The 13,214-nt window shown below is 41.4% G+C and overlaps 1 protein-coding gene and 1 pseudogene across 1 annotated transcript; one reads left to right on the top strand and one right to left on the bottom strand.

Moving 5' to 3' along the window:
* Positions 1-124: 124 nt before the first annotated feature.
* Positions 125-4,249, bottom strand: LOC121586456 (tapasin). The gene is made up of 8 exons (XM_041903149.2): positions 4,051-4,249; positions 3,354-3,548; positions 2,839-3,087; positions 2,183-2,542; positions 1,594-1,917; positions 1,205-1,303; positions 1,045-1,073; positions 125-765 (listed from the first exon to the last, which is right to left on the bottom strand). Exons 1-8 carry the CDS (start codon positions 4,109-4,111, stop codon positions 754-756), a joined length of 1,329 nt encoding a protein of 442 aa, XP_041759083.2. The 5' UTR covers positions 4,112-4,249; the 3' UTR covers positions 125-753.
* A 160-nt stretch (positions 4,250-4,409) lies between these two features.
* LOC121585768 lies at positions 4,410-11,265 on the top strand (annotated as a pseudogene).
* The last annotated feature ends 1,949 nt before the right edge of the window (positions 11,266-13,214 follow it).

The raw sequence follows: 13,214 nt of genomic DNA on the forward strand, positions 1-13,214 counted from the left end.
GATTTTCATATGATAAGTACTCCTTATCAACTTATCACATGACCAATAACACAAATTATAACATCTGCTAAACACGTGTTTGTGACAAATAAAATTTGATTTGAAATTAAACAACGTGGGAAACTGTTTTGAAGATGAAGAATTTATTACATCCCATCACAAATAGTCCTCATTTGCTCAAAATTGTTGCTCATTCCTGGCAAATACACTAATCTAACAATTCTGATATGGTGGTAGGAACATCAATAACAAAACAACAATTCACTGTAGCCTATACCGTCTATACAAGGCAAGATCAAATTAAATATTACCCAAAACAAACAAAATGAAAACAATATATAAACACACTCAGGGAATTACTAATTTTCTGATGAAAAAAAAAATGATATTCCAATTTAAAAGATTTTGTCTTATATTCACCTTCAGAATCCATAAAAAAACTAATAATGACAGGGTTCAATCACAAAACACAAAATGATCTACATCCACATGTACACACAATCTTTTTACACACGCTCTTGAGTTCTTCTAGAGATGAATTCACAGTTGTAATGTCAATATTTAAATCAGTCGCCTATTAAAATATTTTTCTCCCCTGACCCCTTGTTAGATCATACATTTTCAACTGCGGTCAGAAACTCAATATCTTCTTTCCATGTACCACCTTCCACAAACGGTACACTTATATTCCTGAAATTCCAGCTTTGTTGGTTCCATTACACACTCACCTGGGAATCCCAGGTGTTTACACATTTACTTCACTTTCTGTAATTGAGAGAGGATAAGGATGAGCCCAATGTGTATAAACTAACAAAACAGACAATGGGAGAAATCCAAGGACCTAATTCAAAATGTACTAATACATAAAACATAATGTAATCATATTACATAGTAATCCAGGGGCTGGAGTTTTAACTAGAGGGGTACAGCTTGAGATAAAACAAATTTGGGCAAGACAGTGTTAGCTGGGAAATATACATAGATACACAGTAGTTACATTTAACTACAAAATATGTCTGACAACATTAACGAAAGCGCAATTACCTTCTCTTGTGAGTTAGTATCATCGGACCCTATAAAGGCAAGAAAAGGTCAAGCATTAGATTGACACACAAGATCCAAATTCATTCTTTAGATGGAAACAGTAACTTTATGGCTTCAACATATTTTTTTGTGTATCTTAGTTCAAACCGATTGTAGTTACCAGAGCTAAATGTCCAGGAGACGATCTTGATCAAACCATAGAGCCCCAGGGCCACGGCAACCATCGCCATAGAGTCCTCAATAGAGGGACCACTTACACCTGATTGGGGTGAGGAGATAGGGAGTAAATTTAAGACATACTCAGGATAAGTTGTGTTGTGTCAAGTCCAATTTATTTGGCTTTTCAGATCAATGTAATTGCATATCAGAAATTATACTGGTAGGCCTAGAGACACTGCTATATGGACCCATGTATTGCCCCTAACCACAGATGACCTTACCCCAATCCTAACCTTTACCTTTACAGGGATATAAATATCTGGCTCTGAATCAGTGGACCCAGGGGCAACATCCATCAACTCAATGCAGTTCTATTAAATGATCTCTCACCAATGACATTGAGGGTGACGCTGGCCCGCCGGGTGCCTCCAGGGTGGACGGCCACACAGGTGACCTTCCCTCCACGGCCAAGGTCCAGCTTGGCTGAGTCTAACTCCAGACGAGTGGTCTGGCTGTAGGTGTTGTCTGGGCCCTGCCTGTGGCCTGTCACGCTGCCCTGACCCAAGGGCCTGACCCTACCGTCCAGCCCTGTTAACTCCCAGTGGAACTCCAGGGAGAGGGGGGAGAATCCTGACGCCTCGCATTGCACCTTCACCACCTGGCCAGGCACGGAGAGAGGGAGTGGGGAGGGGAAGATGGAGAGGGACGGCGGCTCTGGGAGAGATAGAGGGAGAAATAGGAGTGAGAGAATGAGGTAAGAGAGGATGATACACACGTATGGCATGTATTCTAATGTCATTTAGTTGACCATGACATACCATTATAAGAATGTACAGTATATGGAGTTACAGTAGTTATTTCAGTGAATATACTATACATGTAAATACATAGGGGTTGAGATTCTACCAAACAGTTCTAAAACAAACATTGTAATGCTTTAGTATTGGCAGACTAATCAAGCATATTAATCTCTCCTCACCTACAATCTCCAGCTCCACAGCCACCTGAGCCAGGAGATAGGGCAAGTACACCGTACAGATGTAGGTTCCTGTGTGGCGCACTTGAGCTTCCTGCAGGATCAGTGATGCATTTCCTGTCTCGTGCAGAGCCGTGAAGTCTAGCCCCGCTCCCTCTTCCTGGGTCTCGGCAAATCGGTCACTCTTACCGTCGTAGGCCAGGACCAGACGGCCATCGCCCCTGAACTGGTAGCGCCACTCCACAGCGAAGCCAGAGACAGAGAGAGGAGAAGTGTCCTCCATCCAGAACCCACAGTCTAGAACCACCGGTTCCCCGAGTCTGGAACGGACCAAGGGCGTTCTACTGGACACACTGAGCACCACTGGGAGAGAGAGAGGGGTAGGAGAGAGACATTACACTTTTACACTACTTTATCTGTGACATTACGTAGTAATAAACATCACTGGTTTTTATACTTCTTTCTTCATGGCGTATGACAAATTCATTTCAATTACGGTTAATAATAAGTCATTATCACTGTGGTGTTGGTAACTGTATGCAATTTTGATTAGAAGTCCATCTTTATCACTTGTAATGGTTAAATACAACAATCTGTCTGACTTTTACAACCCTTGCTCAAGAAGAATGTCATTCCTTTTCAATCATAGGGCTTTTTACCAGCGGGTTCCTTGGTTGCCGTGGGAGCACGCATGACACTGGACAGGCCCAGCTGTCTGTCAAGGCCCTGCAAGGCGGCAGAGTACCAGTCAGCTTGTAGGTAGATAGGACTGTGGGCAGAGTCAGTGAGTGGGACTGCCCATTGGACGGTGGAGGGTTGGGGCATGAAGGGGTTGATCTCGCACTGTGGCTTATGGACTGAGCCCTCTGGTGGGTGCAGAGAGGAACTGCAGAGGGTGGCTGCTGGGTCTGATGAGAGAGAGGGGGAGATTTGTCTATAGAAGTTATCCTTTCAATTAAATAAAATGTATTTTTCTGAAAAGCTCTGCCTAAAATGACAACACTCTTGTAGTCTTGTATAATTTAAATTAGAGGCTTGGTGTTAGAAGATGGCGAATTGTTGGGCTGTAACACCAAATTGACTGACTGCACCTTTAACAGCCACTGGTTTGTCACTCAAATCTGTCATAGTTTCTAGAGATTGTCCTATTTAATGTATAATGATAAGTACTGACCAGTGATGTAGTAGACTCTATCATGGTTGATGTCTGCAGATGGTCCCTGCTGTGACTTGGTTTCTTCACTCTCTGGGTCTGTATTGATATACAGTAGTGCCTTCTCCTGCATCATTGCAGCAGGGAATCCCCCACCTCGACCTGGTTTCTCCTGGACAAACCAGCACTCCAGAACTGGACAGCTTGTCCCATAGACTGGAAGAGAGAAGCATGAGAAAGTTGTATTAATATGTTGTGTTAATTATCTGTGAGACCAGCAATGTGGATAGCTGAGAAGATGTAAACTACTGTATATTAGCTTAGTAAGAATGGATATGAAAAGGCAATCAAAAGACCAAATAGAGATGCTTAGTATTCAGACAGTGAAAACAAAAATGCTCTAAGTTTACTCTATTACTGTAAATCTCTATTATTGACCTGTAATAAATAAAAATACAATTGCATGCGTATGAATGCATATATGCTGTATGCTTGTTTATGTGTGGCTGTCATTTCACACAATGATCTAAATGTCTAAGCTACAAAGTAACAAAGTATCACAGGTGAATACAGTTGAAGTAGATACAGAGCAGCAGTTGTTTCAAATTGTATCACATATTAAACATGTTCAATATTCCTCAATATTTAAAAAACAAAAAAGCTACACAGATGCTGGAGAGTTGAAAGGAAATACAGTAAGAAAAGTCGACAATTTTACCGTGTATGAAGTAAGTAAAGGCTAGAAACGATAGCTTGTAAATTGTTGATATATTGGCCATGGTTGTCTTCGAAAGTGTCACCGACTGTTCTGGTGTAGTTAGAAGTTGTTAAAAAGCATGGAGAAATATGATTTTGTCGTCGGACTTCCCCTGCAGCCTGCAACTCCCCTGCAGAAACTACTTTCACTTTCATTTTGCAGACAGACAAGCGCATAGCTAGACGAGGCATAGATAATGATAAACCACCATGGGGTACAATATTAGGTTAAGTCAATACGGTGATTTTATGAGGCACAAATTGCATAAATATGTTGTGAAAACTAAATTATGTTACAAACTCAGAGAGCTCGTGCACAACATGATTTGCCGCGCAAAGAAATACGACGACGTCAACACATTGCAGAATGCACACTCAACACAAGATGGTGCTCCAACACTACTTTCAAACGCGTCCCAGAGTGGTCAAGATCACTTGATTTCTTTGAAACTGGAATCTGGGGATATTAGAGTTTATACCTGGCTGGCTGCTTCTGTTCGAAATTACGAACGTCACATGGATTTCGATACAGTGGCATGAATTAATACATGATAGGTCATTATTTTATGAAAGAGTTAGCCCCTGCCTGTCTTGTATATCCAGTCAACAGGTGAAATCTGCTACCTTTTAAATAGAAAATTAAATAGCTTGTTTTTCATTCTTCCTGAATTGGAATGTCACAGAGTTTCCTAACTGTTTGCAGAATGCAGAGAAACAAGATGGCAAGAAGGAATAGGGTAATCTGATCCAAGATTTATGGTGAGGCAACATCTACTTTGATGACCGAGACTGAGTAGGGTGAAGTTGCCCTAAAACGCTGATCTTGGGTCAGATTTACATTTTCCCCACTAATGGTTAAGGTTAGGATTGGGGGAGGGGAAGCTGATCCTAGATCTGTTCTTAGGGGAAACTTTACTACGCACGGAGCGACAGAGACACCCAAAAGTCAAGTGACTCGTCAGGTGATTTATTTGAAACAGTAGTGAGGAGAGTTACAGTCTACTTATAGATGGCACTGTGGCATTGTTCATCCTTCACTGTAGCCGATGCATCTCTGGAGAGACCTGAAAATAGCTGTGCAGCGACGCTCCCCATCCAACCTGACAGAGCTTGAGAGGATCTGCAGAGTAGAATGGGAGAAACTCCCCAAATACAGGTGTGCCAAGCTTGTAGCGTCATACCCAAGAAGAGGCTGTAATCGCTGCCAATGGTGCTTCAAATTCATTTGCAAAAAAATATCTAAAAACCAGTTTTTGCTTTGTCATTATGGGGTATTGTGTGTAGATTGATGAGAAAAAAACAACAATTTAATCAATTTTAGAATAAGGCTGTAACATAACAAAATGTGGAAAAAGTCAAGGGGGCTGAATACTTTCCGAATGCACTGTATATGACTTTATTGTCAATTGTCACAAAGAGACTGATGTGTCTTTTTCCTTTATCACATCTGGTATACAGTGCCTTTAGAAAGTATTCACACCCCTTGACTTTTTCCACATTTTGTTGTGTTACAGCCTGAATTTTAAATGAATTAAATTTAGATTTTGTGTCACTGGCCTACACACAATACCCCATAATGTCAAAGTGGAATTATGTTTTTTGATATTTCTACAAATTAATCAAAAATGAAAAGTTGAAATGTCTTGGGTCAATAAGTGTTCAACCCCTTAGTTTTTTAAAGTATATATATTTTTTAACCCTTTTTTCGTGATAGCCAATTGGTAATTACAGTCTTGTCCCATCGCTGCAATTTCCGTACGGACTCGGGAGAGTCATTGGTGCAGCTGGCTTCCGGGTTAAGCGAGCAGTGTGTCAAGAAGCAGTGCAGCTTGGCAGGGTCGTGTTTCAGAGGACGCATGGCTCTCAACCTTCGCCTCTCCCGAGTCCGTATGGGAGTTGCAGCGATGGGACAAGACTGTAACTACCAACTGGGGAGAAAAAGGGGTAAAAAGTATCCCAAAAAAACTATAGGCACAGTTATGCACACAAACATGTGTGCGCACACACACATACACATGCATGCACGCACACACACACACTAATTACTGTACACAGACAGCTCTTTCATTCTCTTCCTCTCACTCTCTCAGATGGTCACACAATCCACAACTTGCACGGCTTTGAGTGGAATGATGAGACTGAACTCAAATATTATTTCCACTAATATGTATACGATGGTGAGGATTTCATTTCATTGGACATGAACAACATGAGTTGGATAGTCTCCGTACAGCAGGTAGACACCATCAAACAGAAGTGGAACAACAACACCAATGATCTCCAGTATCTCAAATGGTACTTCACTAAGGAGTGTGTTGACACTTTGATCCTCGCCAGCAGCACTTTGACGAGGATAGGTACAGACAGACACTGAGACACATGGCGTCCCATTCAATCCAAATCTATAACCAGTTGTTTCTGGCGTGAGGCACAACAGCATCATTCCTCCACTGCTGTTTTGAGTTCATAGTTGATTTATTTTCTTCCCTTTTCTTTCCTCTCACTCCTTCTCTCCAGCTCCTCCCTCAGTGTCTCTGCTCCAGAAGACCCCATCTTCTCCAGTGAACTGCCACACTACAGGTTTCTACCCCAGTGGAGTCATGGTGTTCTGGCAGAAAGACGGACAAGATCAGCATGAAGATGTGGAGTACGGAGAGACTCCCTAATGAAGATGGAACCTTCCAGAAAAGTATTCGCCTCACAATGGAATCTGAGGATTGGGAGAACAACAACTAAACCTGTGTGGTTGAACACAAAGAAAACATCACCATCAAACTGGATCAATCTGTGATAAAAAAACAAACAGTGGTAAGATTAATCATATCTTATAGTATGACAGAGAAATACATTATTTACGATAATATTCACTGTGTGTGTGTGTTCATAAACTCAGATAAGCCTCCTGAATCTGGCCCCATCATCATTGGAGTTGTGTTGGCTGTCATCCTCCCAGCCCTCATCAGCATAGATGGGTTTATTATGTGGAACCAGAAGAGAAGGACAGGTGAGCAAGGACAGAATGGATATTCTGTACTTATGTGACTAGGCACATTATTTCTCATGCTGTCTCAGTGTGCCATTATGGAATTGCATACATGGAGTTGGAGTAGCCTGGAGTAGCCTACCTTGGGAAAATAGTGTTTGAACTTGGTGCAGGTTGGTGTGATGCTTAATACAGCTTTTGAACAAGTCTAACTTGTTGTCTCCCTCTGTTTTGTATTAGTCTCTGAGGATGATGGTTCCAACCCCTCCATGACACAGCAGCACCAGATACAGCATGAGGTTTCTCTCTCACTAATTAAAGCGGTAGGCCTATATTAGAATGTCTTTGTCTATCCATTGGCTGCCAGTATGTCTGTCTAGCTACCCCCGTCTGTATGTCTGTCTGTCTGTCTGTCTGTCTGTCTGTCTGTCTGTCTGTCTGTCTGTCTGTCTGTCTGTCTGTCCGTCCGTCTACCCAATTGTATCTGTCTTTATCTGTTTGTCTGTTTCACAGAAGAGAAGCAGAGAAAGGAGCGCTTTCATTGAAGGACAGTGAGGACTGCTGAAAAGTGGAATAACGTGTACCTCAGCATCGTATACCATAAAGTTTACATGACAACAGAGTGTGTTCTACATAACGATGAATCGGATGTATAAAAGGTGACTGTTTACAGTTAATACCATAGTCCATTGTGTGTATCTGTACTTTTTTTGGTTTGATGCAATGCATTTGGAACTCCAACTAGCAGTGAATAGCTTGCCTTTGATACGGCATCATGAAACCTTGGCTCAGGCAACAACATACATGTTTGTATCATCACCTGGCACGGGTTGGGTACATCCGGCTCAGTAACAGAGCAGATTTGAAGAGCAGGGCACTGTGACTGACTGACTGATGCTCAGAGCCTCAGACTCCAAATACAGGACCAAACTATCAACATCATATTTGGTGAACACACATTGGCCTAAGCTACTTTCTTATTGGAGGGTCTAAAGTGCACTTACCAATTAAAATATTTTGTAACACTTCATTTTAAGGAGTCCTTATTACAGTGTAATTACACTGTAACAAGTATTGTAATTAATTGTAATAAGTCATAGTTACACTGTAATAGCAACATGTAACTGGTGGTAATTGCAGTCAGTAATTACAGGGGTGTAACAATGAATGCTTGTTACCATGCTTGTTACCATGCTTGTTACAAATGTTAAAGTTTCCGATAGCATCCCAACCGAACCATATTTCAGCCTGTGATAAGTGTTAGCCAATTGAAAACTGACTTCCTCATTGACATAACTCTGCAGTAAAGGGCTCTGGAGACTGATGCCCAGGCCCAATGGCAAAAACGGGTTCACAAACAGTTCACATCAAAAAATACTTTAAATTGTTAAATAATTTAACGGTGCATTTGACAATGGGTTAATTACTTTAACCATCAATAAAAAAAGTGATACATTAATAAAATGTTATGGTTAAAATTGTGAGAGTAATTTGTGCTTGTCAAATTGTAAGCCTATTAAGCTTGGTTGAATAATTGGTTTATAAATCCACTTAAAATAATCATAAGACAAACTCTTATTCCATCATGCAACCTTGCAAGGGTTTCACTGTTGAGGAACACTCTCAATTTTGGATGGGATGCATTGTTGTAATTATATATTTATCCCAGGAATTAAGGCATCATGTCAAGATCTGCCTATCTGCGCAACACGTTCGAAATAACGACGACCTCGAACGTACCCACGTGTTGACACAGATGTCATGTAACAGTGCGCAAAGAACAGGGTCGAGAAGGTCAGTGTGCTAAATCCAGACATAAAAGACTGTCGCAAAAGAACCAAAGTGTTGTAGATCAAAAACGTCAACACAGGAGAGCGAAAGTATGTTTTCCATGCAATTTGTTTAGCTTTTTTGGATACATGAATTCTGCTGAACGATTTAGCATAGGTACATTACATTACCAAAAGTATGTGGACACCTGCTCGTCAAACATCTCATTCCAAAATCATGGTCATTTATATGGAGTTGGTCCCCCCTTTGCTGCTATAACAGCCTCCACTCTTCCGGGAAGGCTTTCCACTAGATGCTGGAACATTGCTGCAAGGACTTGCTTCCATTCAGCCACAAGAACATTAGTGAGGTGGAGCACTGATGTTGGGCGATAAGGCCTGGCTCGCAGTCGGAGTTCCAATTCATCCCAAAGGTGTTCGATGAGGTTGAGGTCAGGGCTCTTTGCAGGCCAGTCAAGTTCTTCCACACCGATCGTGACAAACCATTTCTTTATGGACCTCGCTTTGTGCACGGGGGCATTGTAATGCTGAAACAGGAAATGGCCTTCCCCAAACTGTGCCCACGAAGTTGGAAGCACAGAATAATAATAATAATAATATGCCATTTAGCAGACACTTTTATCCAAAGCGACTTACAGTCATGCGTGCATACATTTTTTGTGTATGGGTGGTCCCGGGGATCGAACCCACTACCTTGGCGTTACAAGCGCCGTGCTCTACCAGCTGAGCTACAGAGGAATCGTCTAGAAAGTCATTGTATGCTGTAGCGTTAAGATTTCCCTTCACTGGAACAAAGGGGCCTAGCCCGAACCATGAAAAACAGCCCCAGACCATTATTCCTCCTCCACCAAACTTTACAGTTGGCACTATGCATTCGGGCAGGTAGCGTTCTCCTGGCATCTGCCAAACCCAGATTTGCAGACAGATGGGGAAGCGTGATTCCTCACTCCAGAGAACGCGCATGGTGATCTTAGGCTTGTGTGCGGCTGCTCGGCCATGGAAACCCATTTCATAAAGCCCCCGACAAACAGTTATTGTGCTGACGTTGCTTCCAGAGGCAGTTTGGAACTTGGTGGTGAGTGTTGCAACCGAAGACAGGCGATTGTTATGCGCTACATGCTTCAGCACTCAGCAGTCCCGTTCTGTGAGCGAAGTGGTAGTATCTGAGCCGTTGTTTCTCCTAGACGTTTCCACTTCACAATAACAGCACTTACAGTTGACCGGGGAAGCGCTAGCAGAAATTGACTTGTTGGAAAGGTGGCATCCTATGACGGTTGTCACACCCTGATCTGTTTCACCTGTCTTGTGCTTGTCTCCACCCCACACCAGGTGTCTCCCATTTGTCCCCATTATCTCCTGTGTATTTATACCAGTGTTTTCTGTGTGTCTGTGGCCAGTTCGTCTTGTCTCGTCAAGCCTACCAGCATTTTTCCAGTCCCTGTTTTCTAGTCCTCCCGGTTCCGACCATTTCTGCCTGCCCTGACCCTGAGCCCACCTGCCATACCATTCTGCCTGCCTTGACCTCGAGCCTGCCTGCCGTCCTGTACCTATCTGACTCTGACCTGGTTTACGAACTTCTGCCTGTCCTTGAGCTGCCTCTTGCCTGCCCCTTGTCTATTAATAAATATCAGAGACTCTAACCATCTGCCTCCTGTGTCTTCATCTGGGTCTCATCCTGTGTCGTTATAATGGTGCCACATTGAAAGTCACTGAGCTCTTAAGTAAGGCCATTCTACTGCCAATGTCTATGGAGATCCCATGGCTGTGTGCTCGATTTTATACACCTGTCAGCATCGGGTGTGGCTGAAATAGCTGAATCCACTAATTTGAAGGGGTGTCCACATAAAAAAGGCTATTCACTATACTATAGGCTACATATTTTAGTCACCACACGAATAGTTATTTTTACATTATTGAGTAGGCCTATATCTTTGTTTAATCTAATTAATCCAATTATTAATCTAACAATACAATTCATTTTATTTTGTATGAAATGTAAGCTATTTTATATGTTGCAATAAAGTTGACTAAAGTAGAAGCTCATCTTTTGTTTGTATGTATTTTCACTTGGTAATGAGTAATAAGTAATTATATAGAAAATGCTCATAGGTAACTATAAAGTTACACTTCATTTTAAATAGCTAAATCCTGTGTAACAACTAGCAACAACCATGTACTTAATGCAGATATCCCAGATATGTACTCTGTGGTGAATTATTGTGTTTATTTTTTCACTTGGATGGCGATTAGATTTTCATAATGGGTAACTTACTTTGTAGGTGCACAATAATTACAAGTAAGTACATCTCAAGATAAACTTCATTTAAACTAGCTAAATCCTGTGTAACACCTAGTAATTGCACTGTACTTATACAGATATGACATGTACTCTGTAATGTACTAGTGTATTTATCCTCCCACTTGGACGGCGCTTCCAGAAGTCTTAAAATGAGGGCCAGGTTGTCAGGATGGGTAATATACTATATAAGTACACAGTATAAGCAGGGACGGCTTGTTCAATAGGGCGATATGGGCGACGCACTGCCAAACGGGAAAAGGAAGGGATTTTTTTTCTAATCAATTATAAAAAAATAAAATAAAAAAATATATATAATTTTTTAAAATAAATTTATAAAAAAATTATATCACGGCAACAGCAGTTATCAGTGTTCACGTCTGATCTGACAGCCACTAAATGTCAAATCAGGCTAAAGTCGTGCTTCAAATGGCCCGCCCCGTTTTTGGGCGATTTCAGTCAGGTTGAAAATCGCCCAGAAGTCTCTCATAGCCTGTCATGTAAAATCTATTTTTTTCACATTTCAAAGCTTTCAATACATTCTCTATGGGTGTCTGTGGGCTTGCACTTACGCGCTTTCGTCATACATAACGAACCACGAATGAACGTAACTAAGAAAAGACCAGGTAGCAGCCTCAATCAATTCACTACTACTATCAAAATGGCTAGGCTTCAGTCCAACTCGATTGTGTCTTTGAAAGAAGTTCCTTTTTGTCGGCGAACAAATTAAGATAAATTGGCAACGAAACAATTAGGACCTCCCAGACCAAATTTAATAATTCAACAGGTTTCTACTAAAGGCGGAAAGTCCTACACCCGAGGATTTTCCAAAAAATTGGTACGAACGAAAAAAGACATTGCCACTCACTCAACTGGATGACGAGGGATACAGGCTAGCTGTCCGCCGCCACAACGATGAGGTTAGTGTTGATAATCACAAGTTTACTGGATGTGGATATGGTGTAATAAAGGCAGTTTATTCAGAGGTAAATATATCTGGAATCGCGTTCACGGACCCGTTCGTCAAACTCTTAGGGAGCTATAAATTAAGCCCCATTACTTACCATATCAGATAAGAGAAATTGCTGCAGCTACATATATTTTACATCCTGGCCCTACATAGTTCACTATTTGCATCACGTACCAAAATATTACATGTGGTCATATATGCTTGGAAAGTGGAGATGCCATAGAACGTCAAAAAGTAAACATTGCTGGAGACACATTGTCGTTTTGGAGAAGACATCACGTTTGCTAGCGAAGAGATTTGTTGTGGCAAATGAACTTGGCCTGGGAATTGCCAGGAACCTCACGATAAGATATATGCATCAGCATTGCGAGTCTCATGATTCTATACGTGATTGCGATTCGATACTGTGATTTTATTGCGCACCATATGTCTGTTGCAGAGGGATCAGAAAGCCATGAGAACGAGTTTTGATCAGTCATGGAAATAAAAGTGCTGAAAACTAATTGGCTCCCAATGTGAAAAGATTGAGAACAAGCTATGAAGGAACAATAATGGTGTTTTGGTGCAGGTACAGCCAACTAGCGCTAAAATATTGCGATATTGTCAATACAGTATATCGTAAAGTATCACTATGTAACTCGATTTCTTTCACCCCAATCCCTCAAATTAACGGTAAATAACTGAATTGTTTGCCCCACATTTAGCTAAGATGATTAGCTAGCCAGCTAAAATGTTTTATTTAGTTAGCAGTCGCATCTACAATAGTTTACTGTCAATAACATGTCTCCAAAAATGACGTGGTGTCTCCAATTGTGTTGACATTTTACAATTGCAATGCGCATCCATGAGTATCCACTTTCTGTAGCTCAGCTGGTAGAGCATGGTGCTTGTAACGCCAAGGTAGTGGGTTCGATCCCCGGGACCACCCATACACAAAAATGTATGCACGCATGACTGTAAGTCGCTTTGGATAAAAAGCGTCTGCTAAATGGCATATTATTATTATTATTATTATTATCTGAAGAGAGCCCCGAAACATTGTGTGCAGACATTTTATGCAATAAATGAAGTAGGTTCAATCTAGTAG

This window comes from Coregonus clupeaformis, chromosome 17 (genome assembly GCF_020615455.1).
Source record: "Coregonus clupeaformis isolate EN_2021a chromosome 17, ASM2061545v1, whole genome shotgun sequence".
Classification (NCBI taxonomy): domain Eukaryota; kingdom Metazoa; phylum Chordata; class Actinopteri; order Salmoniformes; family Salmonidae; genus Coregonus; species Coregonus clupeaformis.